The 12,500-nt window shown below is 44.8% G+C and overlaps 1 protein-coding gene and 1 long non-coding RNA gene across 3 annotated transcripts; both read right to left on the bottom strand.

Moving 5' to 3' along the window:
* Window positions 1-474: 474 nt before the first annotated feature.
* LOC142987931 (rho GTPase-activating protein 19-like) lies at window positions 475-7,870 on the bottom strand. Its single transcript, XM_076136913.1, has 12 exons — window positions 7,694-7,870; window positions 6,331-6,605; window positions 6,148-6,228; window positions 5,618-5,827; window positions 4,631-4,857; window positions 4,397-4,483; window positions 3,945-4,010; window positions 3,637-3,840; window positions 3,382-3,489; window positions 2,722-2,835; window positions 2,525-2,614; window positions 475-1,981 (listed from the first exon to the last, which is right to left on the bottom strand). The coding sequence occupies exons 1-12, from the start codon at window positions 7,837-7,839 to the stop codon at window positions 1,931-1,933; spliced, it is 1,659 nt and encodes a 552-aa protein (XP_075993028.1). The 5' UTR covers window positions 7,840-7,870; the 3' UTR covers window positions 475-1,930.
* A 231-nt stretch (window positions 7,871-8,101) lies between these two features.
* LOC142987950 (uncharacterized) lies at window positions 8,102-11,880 on the bottom strand. 2 transcript variants are annotated; one of them, XR_012960553.1, is made up of 4 exons: window positions 11,799-11,880; window positions 11,612-11,704; window positions 9,046-9,159; window positions 8,102-8,417 (listed from the first exon to the last, which is right to left on the bottom strand). It is a non-coding gene; the product is annotated as an uncharacterized LOC142987950 (long non-coding RNA). The 2 variants fall into 2 exon arrangements; XR_012960552.1 differs by having other exon boundaries at window positions 11,612-11,852.
* Window positions 11,881-12,500: the final 620 nt, after the last annotated feature.

Genomic DNA, 12,500 nt, shown 5'->3' with positions numbered 1-12,500 from the left:
GATGAAGCAGAGGAGCCTGGTTCATACACGCTGCACTGCTGTATCCCTACCACCTCCACCTCTGACCTTCCTGGAGAGAGAAGAGAACACGCTTCTATGGGTATCCATCATTTAACATTTTAGTAACTCACTTTAAAATACCACAAAGCCTCAAAGACATGCTGCAGGGCAACAAATGACCCAAGCACTAGACGGTAATAAACCAATGCTGCTCTATCTAGGCTCTGTAGATTCTGGAAACTATTACAGTAAACATCCAGAAATGGAAAATAGATCTAAAACATTGTTGAGCCAGTTTGACTTCCCTACCAGCGCCCTCTTGTGGGCAAAAGAAGCCACTGCATCGAGGTGAAACTGACAATGGAAAAGGGCAGCAAATGACTCAGTTCAGATGATTCACAAGAGAAATGCAAAGTGAACAACTGAAAACAAGAAGAACACAATGGAGTCGGTGTAGAAAACATAAAGGTTTTAATGCAGTAGTGACAGGTTTGACATATTGTACACAAGACAAACAAACAAACAAACAAACAGGTTACCACAGTTTGAAGCAGAGGAAATAAGTACCGTTGATGAGTTTACACGACGGTGGAAAAGATTTGATAAAGGTTCAACTCAAAAAAGGCGAAAACAATAAAGTTTAGTTTTCCTGTAAAGCAGCAAAAATTCAAAAACATTGATTTTTTTGGAGCATTCTGTTCATTCCCATTGTAACAAAAACACTCTTCCAACTTCCATTTCAGCCATCATGAATTCCTCAAGCACCTCTCCAAAATAAAAACTCCTGCCCAAAGGGAGAAAAGGTCAAATAAATAAATAACAAAGGTAACTAATTGTAATGTAACGTTTCATATCTGCAGGTGGATAATAAGAAGACGAGCCTCTCCAGGTGAAGAAAGGTGGTCCGGCATGTCATTCATCACAATGAAGTCCGTGCGGACACATAAGCACCGATTCTGAATCGACGCGTCATCCAAAAAGTCAAGAGCCACTAGTGTACCGAAAACATCACAGGATGAAGGTTTTAAAAGCACATCTCAAAAGGTGCACACACTGTACAACGTATATATACACAATCTATACTAGACTCTAGGTTCAAACAGTGGTCATGGATTCTCATACAGTAGCTACAAAGTCCAGCAGAACCAAGCCAGTGAAGCCAAACCAAAGTGCAGACGCTGGTCCCTAAACATCAGCATCGAGCTTCTTTTAACACCTCACAATTCTATTGTGAGGTGTTCTATCTGTTCCAATGTCTGATGACAGCATTGACCTTAGCACACACAGTCTGGTTGCTGGATGCTGAGTGCATCCCCGTACACAGGTCGTAACAACAACAGGCTTCAAAATCCTGGAATCAAGTTGACAGTACATCAACCAGTGTCAAGCCAAATGTGGCGACTGTGACACACAAGTCATGAAACAAATAATCTGTCCATCATAAATGCACTATGTGCTCTTAAATAATATTAAAACATAAGCTGTCAAAATATAAACAAATCTAAAAGTCTCACAGGGCTGTAATAATAAAAATAGATGATCCAAATTCACCTCAGCCATTCCTGGATCAACCAAAAATGGAATTTAGCCACAGGGTGGAGCCAGAGTGGAGCTCATAGTGTCATACTGTGCTTATCAATATGAGACAAGATGGCAAGATGTCTCTATTTTAAGATGTACACTGATCAATGAAGAGTAACTTTCCCCAAACTTGCAGATAGCAAATGCCTGCTTCAACATTTAACAGAGGTTAGCTTAAATGGGATGCATGTGATTTTGTCTGATCTTATCATTTTGTTTTGTTAAATCCTTGCTTCAGCTTGGCTGGACTGGCTGAGGTTCATGCTGCTGGATGTTACTCACAGTTAAAATAGAAATGATAAACACATAAAGGATGAATTCATACTGCCCAGGAAGGAGGCGTTGGGTTCTACAACGAGATCTCCTGAACATGAGAGTGGCACAGCCCGGAGCCAGAGTCCTGCAGAGAGATGGAGAGAGGAGGCAGATCACAAACTCATTACGTAGGACTGGATAATCTACCTGAAGAGAGATCGTAGATGCGTGTGTGTGTGTGTGAGCAGAGATGGTTAGCGTGTGTGTGTGAGTGTTTAGGTGTGTGCGTCATGGACGGTAGCAGTGATTATTCATCACTTGCACCTGTTTGTGGGTGAGAGGGGAGCTGTGACTTTCTAACTAAGCAATAACATCGGCAGGGAGAATCCTCTTTTTATTCTGCCGTACCAAGGAAGAGAGCAAAAGTGCAGTGACGTCTCCGACACACACACACACACACACACACACACACACACACACACACACACACACACACACACACACACACACACACACACACACACACACACACACACACACACACACACACACACACACACACACACACACACACACACACACACACACACACACACACACACACTGTTTGATATAGTAATACAATAAACTCTAGGTTCCATTTATGTGGACGATGTGTTTTTTGATGTAGGAGGAGAGAATGCGTTACCTTGGAGACCTTCAGAACTTTGTCCTTATTGATAGAAAAGTCTGACTTCTTCACCACCAGCCCAGCTTTTCCCAACCCTGGACCGTTCAACTGTACGTTTAAGAAAAGAGTAACGACCAACAACCAGCACAGGTAAACACACAGCAAAGGACGGCCTCAGATGCGACTCATCGTACAGGTGCGGTGGAACAACTCACGTTATTCTGGATGACGTTCTCTTTGCCAGATCTTCTTGTTGGCGAGGAGGCCATATCTGGGGAGATGTGTCTGACACGCCTCTCCACGGACAGCGGCTCAGCACGAGCTCTGCGCTGGAAGGACAACATCACAGTGGAGACACAGGCTGGTGATGTGGAATGAATGATATGAATACACATCTGGAGGCAGGGATGTTTCCACACAGTGACAAATCAATCAATCTGAACCAAAGATGAGGACTGCATTTCACAGACTTCAAGCACTCATTACCAATGTCAATGAGAAGAAATCAATCTACAGTTGATCATTTTGCTTAACTGCTTGGGTGCAACACTGCCGGGCCTTCATTAGAAAGAATGACCTCACTGTCATTTGATAGTAAACAACCCAATACCTGGGTGCTCCTTCAGTTGGACACGTTATGGCTTCACATCCTGCTTTATTCCTCTCCTACTTCCTTCTCTACATGTTAGCACCTTCTGGTCAGGACGGAGGATCCCACCCACGGTTCTGTCTGTGTGTGTCTGTGTGTGTGTGTGTGTGTGTGTAAAATATTATCTATGACCCCTGAGTGACACCAAGATTTACGAAGGTTGAGCCCAAGAGACAATGCCTATGCCAAGTCACAGAGAGTTCAATCAAACGTGTGTACCCAGTACCTTGATAAGTCCGCCAAAGGAGCGTGAGCGAGGATGTTTCTTGGTGGCTCCAGGCGGCGTCTGGCGGCTCTCATCCGTGTCGGTTCCTGTGCTCGTCTGTTTGGCTAACTGCATGCAGGAAAGGGAGCAGCACACACTTCAGTGGGAACACACTCAACGCCAACCTGTCTCACATTCAGGGGTTCTATAGCAGAATAAGCTTTAATTGTGTTTCATCCTAAATGCTACATAAAAGTGATCTTTCCTGAACAGAACCTGTCTAATGAGTTTCTTCTTCTTGGCCGAGTCAGGCATGTTGTCGTGGACGTGTCTGAAGAGCTCCTTCAGGGCCTCCTCTGTGTAGTGTTGAGATGGGGACTGGTACTGATCCTGAGAGCTCGGGCCCAGAACGGCCGTCCTCTTTAGCCCCAGTGTCCTCTGAGCAGGAGAACCGCTCACAGCCAGCAGCTCCAGATCATCCTAACAGGACAGGAAGAGTTATGCTGCATGTATTGTATGTGAGCAAGCATACTTTTCAAACTCAATACCATAGCATTTGCCTTCAGCGTCAACTCTCCACCGACCTTGGTTTGAAGGGCTTTGTTCCCGGTGAAGTGCAGTCTGGCGTACTCCCGCAGGTAGACTGGAGCCTGGAGACACACACACACACACACACACACACACACACACACACACACACACACACACACACACACACACACACACACACACACACACACACACACACACACACACACACACACACACACACACACACACACACACACACACACACACACACACACACACACACACACACACACACACACACACACACACACACACACACACAGCAGGCACGCCAAGTCAAAACAGACAGAATAGTTTTTTCTGACATGCAGTATGAGCCGAGTATTTAAGATCAGTCAACTCAAAGTCAGTCAATCAGTGCACAGCTCATAGTTGATGCATGTAAACTTACTCCTCTGTGTGTGTGTGTGTGTGTGTGTGTGTACTGTATATTGTCAATGTTTACCTTGAAGAGTTTCTGGGAGTGTTTGATGATGAAGGTCATGCTGCTGTGGAGCTTCTTCAGATTGTCCTTCAGGTCAGCGGTCGTCATCTGGAGCACAACCAGAAAATGACTCATTTAGCTCCACTGTGTTTTTGCTACACTGCCTCTGAGTTGTTGCCCGTAGCAGAGATTGATGGAGGATTGGTTACTTGAGTCACTACAAACATTCTTTTCTGTGAAAAGTATGCAGCTTACGTGTCTGGGGCAAAGGACATGGGGGGCAAACATGAGGGCCAGGTTGGAGGCGGACATCTTGTTCTTGTCCTGCTGCTTGGCGGTGTGGTAGAGCAGGTCCAGCAGCAGCTTGAGCAGTGAGCGATTAGCCTGGGGTAACAGCAGGAAGAGAAGCTGCAAGGCCTCCATCTGACGCTCCTTGTTGGGTATCGCCGTCTTGTTGCCCTGCTCGTCAAACGTGGTCAAGTCTGGAGGAGCGACGAAGAAGGATGAAGAGTTTATTCGCAAATATGGTTTCTCTGCTTCCACATTAGTCCAGTTTGGCACAAAACAGGAAGACATTTTACCAAAGGTGCCAGCCAAACTCGCCGCGGTTTGTCCTGCATATCCAGTTGCAGCTCTTGCCGTTTTCTTGTGTGTTTGTGCTGCTGCTTACTTTTGAGCGCAGTTCTAACTTTTTTCCCCGTTTTATTTTGTAGTATTGTCATGTATTTGTGGTTACTGTGTGTTTCCCCTCCTTCTCGTCTCCACTGGGGATTTTTCTGTTGGTGTCCTCTAGTGCTCAGTGCTAGTTTTTAGTTTTCTCCGTACTCCCTGAGCTTCTTCCGCTTGGATTTGAGTATCCTTCTTCTTTGTCTATTGTTTGTGGTTCGCGTGTGTGTGTGTGTGTTTTCAATTATTAAGTAGCCATTTCTGTTAACCCCTGTGTCGCCCAGCACGTGACTCTTCCTCCTTCTCTCTCTCTGGCCTGATTGCAACACAACACGGCCCACACAAAATGTGCCATGCATCATCATTCCCACACACAGTAGCTGTTGTGTCCTACGTGACCTATTTCTATTCATTTTACAATCACTTCTTTATCGACTCATCACGAATTCCATCTAAAGCGTCTTTGATATTTGAGCTGTTTTGTTTAAACTGCAGATCAGACTTTGTAATATGAGACTAAAGGCTTTCTGTGGCAATCATAATAATAAAGCCCTGTTAAAATAATAATAATCCTACCAGCTATTTTGAGGTGAGCGTGAAAGTGCCTGTGTGTGAGCAGAGGCTCCGGCAGCTCTCCCAGGTAGGTCTTGAGCAGAGTGGCCACGTCATTGGGGTGGAAGCCCCCAGACTCCAGGTCCACGTCTGCCCCGCTGTTGAGCAGCTCCCTCAGGGCCTGCTGCCGGACGCTGTTCCCCGGCACCCGAAATAGACCTTCCACGTGCAGATCTGAGCGCAGGAAAGCAAGAACCAGCTCAAAACATCTGATTACTCTGAATCAATTCATCTACATGCATTCTCCTTCCATGGAGAACATGTCAATTTCTGTATTTCAAATTAGCCACCGGTGTTTAAACAATGTCCCCAAAATAGCGGCAAAAATCGCTAGAGGAAAAAAAAGGGGGCGCGAAAGAAAAAGTTTGGGAAGCTTCAATCAAAAAAGAGAATTGGAATAAAGGGTTCATTGAATTTACACAATAGAAGCACAAACTGGGATCTAATTGATTGAGTGACGAGCTGATGTAGTGGAATCCATTGGCACTACTTACTCTTGCTGAGGTATTCGATGAGCTGGTAGATCTGTGCCATGCTGCTCTCCGACAGTGGGGTTCCAAACACAACATCCTTACCTGCAACAATGACATGAGAGAGACAAACTGTGCAGTTGACTTTCAAACGAGATGATTTTGTTGATCATAGAAAACAAGTCTCTGTATCTGCCGGCCTCTGACCTTTGCGTTTCAGGAAGTTGAAAGAGCGAAAGAATCCTCCATTTCCTCCAGTCAGAGTTTTAGGTCCCTCCTCCCCCAAGAGCTGAGAGAACTCTGTCCCAGGAAGGTCAATGAGCCGTGTGACGTTACTTAGAACCAGCTCTAGGAACACCTCAGGGCTCTCGTGGCGGAGTTTCTCCACAAAAAAGTCGGGGTTAAAGATGACGGGGGGACGACCGGCACAGGAGCTGCCCGATGATTCGTCATGGTTGATCAACATACTGCAAACAGTACCTCTAAGGGGGGGAGGAAACACACCATTGGCAAATATCTTTTACATAAACATATGCAAACAACCACTTTTGGCAAGAATTAATAAGTCCAAGTACCAAGGTAGGACATTTCACAGTTAATAAACAATAACTGACCACTGACTTATACATGAACATATGAACATATTCATTTTGAAATCTGCTATGTATTAGTATATAGAGCAATTACAACAGATACAAAATAATGAACGATAGGAGTACATTAAGTCTAAGTATACTCGTCCTTTAAGTACTAACAAAGTCGCCTCAGGTTTTTAACCAAATTCTAATCTACTTATATCTGCTTTTCAGCCTGACAAAAAATATTGGTAAGATTATATTATTGTCCAATACTGGCAGAGGAAACAATTGTGACTCTGATGAGGTTTCATACAATCGGCTGCCGAAAGTGTTACATTTATATATCTGGGTCCATAGTAGGTCAAGATACTTTCTCCTCAACGGTAACCCTCAAATTGTAATTACAATAACAACGCAGTATTGGAATACTCGTTCAACAGCACAATGAAAACAATGACTGGACTAACACATATACAGATACATACACATCAGATAATTAGCAACATTACAAGTAAGATAGGAAACCACAGTATGTCAGTAGGCGATCCCATAGACTCTTTGCCTAAGTTTTCATCCAGCCTTTCTAGAATTGACTTCCTGAAACTCAGTTATGGCTTTAGGTTTTCTTGTGCCTCCCCCCTGTGAGGCGCCACTGGTACTGCTACAACACCGGTCCAGAGTACCAGAGCCACACTGGGTCGGGTCCGGTTGGTCAAATGTGTGGACAGTTGTGTTTGTTTGAAGAACTAAAGAGACTCCGCTCATCCTACCAACGCCAGCCTCTACGTCACAGAAAAATGAATTAAAATGTCAGCCAGTGTTACGGCAGCTAGCTGGCTAACGTCAGCTAGCTGCCGTAACACTGTGGCCACTATTTTACTCACTTGGTCATAACATCGTGTTTACGGTTTAATTTCTGTTTTAGACGTACATGATGACGATACTCGAGCCGTTTGCCCGACATTCGAGTGTCGTTTACACAGCGCTCTTACCTTCTATTCTGTGTGTTGTCGGTTCCTTCGCCCGCAGCCATGTTGTTCTCTTTGAATCCTCCGCTGTTGTTTTCGGTTCCCGCCCACTTCTTCGACCATTGGCCGGATGTCAAAGAGCGCTGTGACGTAGGGGCTCTGATTTGCATGTCCTTCCCTGTGATTGGTCCGTTTGAATTGAGTAAAGAGGGGACTGCAGACCCATAAACCTGCAGAATGTTACTAAAATGATACATTAAGTGTTTTGTTTTGTTTATTTATAATATTTGTTTATTTATTTTACATGACAGTGCTCATACTGTTATAGGATATCTTGGAGATCATTTTTTATACAGGAAGAGGGGGAAAGGGAGAGAGAGAGATAGAGAGAAATAAGGATGGTTGTATTATCATTACTGTTGTTGTGGATAAGTAGCTTGGAATTGAAATAGCAGGAAGCCCCGGCTGTTGGAGGTTGTGAGAACATGGCGCAGTAGTGTGGACGCAGTGTCCAGGATGGCATCAGTGATGTTGATGCGATGATCTCATAGGGGAAATACAGTTTTTATAGGATGATGTCAAACAGAAATGTAGGCTTCTACAAATCGCATCACAGGCTGTGGTGAAGAGAAGAGGAGAAGAGAGAAAACAAAAACAAACAGAGGAAATCCACCCACCCAAAAAGTAAAAAGAGACTGTTGTTCAGGTGTTACGGTTTTCAGTCACTGGTCTGGCATAGCCTGTACATCTGTGAAGTAAGAGAGAAATGGTTGCCAAATATTGTGACATACTTGGTCACGGAGAAAAAGTCAACACTCTTGAAGGTTGCAAAGTGGAAAAGAGCGCCTCAATGTGATCGCATACATGTGAAAAAAGACGGCACTTTTCAGTATACAATTTCAGAGCAGACTGTCATAAATAAATACTTACACACTTTCTCAAACACACAGAAATAACATGTAAGAACGCTATATGGGGCTTCTGAGCCTTGATCATGGAAACCAGATTGTCAAGCTCCTGGTCACACATGTCAGGTCAAGTCAAGTTTATTTGTATAGCCCCATATCACATCCAACGTCTCAAAGGGCTTTACAGACCCACAACATCAGGGAAATCCACCCAAGGTTGTCTAGGAAGACCAAGACAGACTGGAGTGGTGACAACAAACAAAGGAAAAGATAGAAGAGGGGTTTAGGACCCCCTGGTCCACACTGGCTGTAAACACACAGAGCTTAGATGCATGTGCGCTCCTGCACGTAGGCAAGTTTGCATGAGAGGTGTGTGTGTGTATGTGGGTGCCCTCTGGGAAGTGTGTGTGTGTGTGTGTGTGTGTGTGTGTGTGTGTGTGTGTGTGTGTGTGTGTGTGTGTGTACCACCTTCAAGCCTCCTCTGTCGTGGCCTCTGGGATGGGAAACGAACCAGGCAACAAGTGTTGCAATTTCCCCTTGACGCCACTGGAGGTCGCTGTTCACTCTGGGCATCTGTTGACTCTGAGGAGGAACAATTCAGTGTATTTCTGATAAACACCAAAGTTAATACATCAAGTATTTCAACCACACAGGTGTACTTGTGTTAAATGAACACACACACAGACTATCATGTGCTTATATCTGACTCTGAGAAGGCAACACACACTTTGAGCATATTGGCTTCTTTTAGCAGCATGCTAACCACAGGCTGCGGCAGATTTGGTCCTTCTACATACAAATACAACTATTCCCTTCAAACGCTCCACTGTCTTTGAAGATAGTAGCTTTGACAAGAAGACAGAAGAATCCTGGCCTTGACCCTTGACCCTTGACCCTTGTCCCAGGTCAGGTGCATCCTCCTCTGCGTCTTCATCACTAGCAAATGTGACCCGAGGCGTCTGCGCTCTTAAAGTGGCAGAAGGCAGCCGTCCACACGTGTCCTCTGCTGACCTAGACTGGGGGGGGGGGTACACAATGAGACTTAAAACAAGGATGATGGCAACTTGAGGCCATGTAGGGACAGCCCAGGCTCCTCCAGCAGACTCAGTCTGTGACCTTCATCTTCTTCAACATCAACAGCAGTGGAAAATCACAACCTTTGACAATAGCTATTGTTTCACTCCACGGGCCAACAACACGCAAAACACTTTGAAGACATGTTGAGTGATGTCATCTTCCATATTCTCCCATATGAAATGTTTGACACACTGAGGAAGATCGCTGCAAACTTTACTGGAGGAGCCAAAGATGACTTAGATGATTCACCAAAACTCTCACCAACTTCATGCATGGTATGGCAGCTGCTCTGCTGAGGACCAAGGCCCTCCAGAGGGTGCTAAAGAGGCTCCTCAACCAGTAACTCTGCACTCTGTTATCACCAGCACTCATGCCACTTTTGATTGATTGATTTGTAATAGTTTATATTTCTTAATCTGTTGTTAGTCACTCTGGTCTGCACTTTCATTCCATTTTCTTTAATACTGAGTACTTTGCACAAATGTTAATATGCTGTTGTTGTTGCCACGTCACAAGGAATTACAATGTACAGAAAGACTCAAGGTCAGATCAATATAACACTTTAATCAGCTCTTTCCATGACGGCACATGGCTCGCAGACAGTTCTGAGCTGACATCGTTTAACTAAAATCACTAAAATTGGAGAGTTTTTAGATTCTGACATTCAGTCTTCCACATCCAATCCACACAGGTCTTCATCAGACCACAACAGCAACGATTGGTCAGATGTTTGTGTTCAAAAGAGCCCAAGTGATGATGATTAAGGTCAGAATTAAGAGTCTGTCCATCAGCTTCAATATTGGAGAGTCATGGGGAATTTATATTCACATTTCCTCCACAATCTAACTGACTGCTGCTTTAAATATCCAGCACATATTTACTTTATATTAAAGACATATCAACGTGTCCATGTCTGTTCCTCCAGATGGTCCAAAGCCTCCCTCAGTGCCTTGAGTTCCTCTGGTGACATCATGGAGGGCAACCACATGTAAATCCCTCACCCCTCCCTAGAGAATAGAGAGAGATAGAAAGTATTTTCTTAATCTCAAGAAAATCAAGTACATATTGTGCTCTTTCCATATCTCCATGTGAAGGTCGAAGCAGTCAGCAGCTGTCTCTGTCTGTCTAATCTCTCCTACGTTTGGTACAAGAATGGAGGGAAAGTTGATGAACAAGGAACGTCTATTATAAGTGGATCTCTTCATCATGAGGACAGCTTCTCCCGTGCTCTGAAGGGATTGGAGAGTTTCCCCTCTCCTCCTAAGTGTGAGTGAATGTTTTATAGCTCCACCTGCTGCAGCTTTCATCCTGACTTACAGTAGAATTACTAAAAAGGAAATCCTGGAGCAGGATTTCTTCTTTTTGTCCAAAGCTGCAGGCTGAGCTGTTAAACTTCCTCTTTGACTGAACATTTCCCTCACACCAACACTGAAACATCACAGACGTTTTCACATCCATCATCTATTTCAGAATCTTTGTCAGTCTTTGTCTTTCCTGCAGACTTTGTCCTCCAGCAGGTTTGGACCTTTAATTCACTTGACCCAACCCTGCAGTCACACAACCGTGCAGTCACACAACCGTGCAGTCACACAACCCTGCAGTCACACAACCCTGCAGTCACACAACCCTGCAGTCACAAAACCCTGCAGTCACACAACCCTGTCCTGGCCCGCCTGGGATGTAAAATAAAATGAACAAATAAAAAGAGTTTGTTGTTTAGGTGTTCAGGTTTTCAGTCACTGGTCTGTCATAGCCTGTAGATCTGTGAAGTAAGAGAGAAATGGTTGCCATCTCTGATAGAACTTATCAGTGTGGCCCTCATAGTGAACTTGATGTTCTCCAGTTTAAGAAAATACATTGTATCCTTCAGCTATTGTGAAATAGAGAGAGGGGTGGGGGATTTACAACGCAGGAGCAGGCGGCGTCTAGCAAGCAGAGAGGTGAACATGACCATTACCTTTTGTGAGGTGTTCCAAAGCCTCCATCAGTGTCCCCGAGTCCCTCTGGTGACATCATGGAGGGCAGTTCAGTTAATCTGACCTGTAGCAGACTAGGACATGACTGTGACTCAGTCAGACTCCAAGGGGTTAATTTCATATCTGAATCTCAGAGGAATTTAAGAAGAAGAAGAATCTGAAGTGAACCTCATGAATCTTTGTGTAAACGTGATTAAACAGCTGCTTTCCTCCCTGTGATCCTCAGACTGACACACAGAGAGTCACAAAGACTTGATCCCCACACTGGAATGTGTGTGTGTGTGTGCGAGCATGTGTGTGTGCCTGTGTGTGTGTGTGTGTGTGTGTGTGTGTGTGTGTGTGTGTGTGAGTTTGGTTTCCCCCCGCAGGATTACTGGATTTGCACAGGACCTGGCAAACAGGCCTGGGAACATGCTGCACAACACACACACACGCGCGCACACACACACACACACACACACACACACACACACACACACACACACACACACACTCCAACATCAAGCCGCAAGTTGAGATTAGTCAACTCTCTCTCTCTCTCTCTCTCTCTCTCTCTCTCTCTGTCCCTCTCTCTCTATGTCTCTCTCTCTCTCTCTCTCTCTCTGTCCCTCTCTCTCTATGTCTCTCTTTGTCTCTCTCTCTCTCTCTGAACGGGTCCACGTCAGCCAATTATTTTCATATCAGCTCAAATTCCACAGACGTCTGTGACTGAAAGCAAAACATTCCAATTTGGAACACACACACACACACACACACACACACACACACACACATAATCCATGGCAGTGCCTGCAACCTTGACCTACAATTTGTGGGGGGCCTGCGCAGTTAATGTTTGTGTGTACTGTGTGTTTGTGTGTCTGTGCGTGT

The sequence above is a fragment of the Genypterus blacodes genome, unplaced genomic scaffold (assembly GCF_046128005.1).
Source record: "Genypterus blacodes isolate CSIRO-AG114 ecotype Tasmania unplaced genomic scaffold, CSIRO-AGI_Gbla_v1 ptg000285l_1, whole genome shotgun sequence".
Classification (NCBI taxonomy): domain Eukaryota; kingdom Metazoa; phylum Chordata; class Actinopteri; order Ophidiiformes; family Ophidiidae; genus Genypterus; species Genypterus blacodes.
This window is presented reverse-complemented; position numbering and strand designations above follow the sequence as displayed.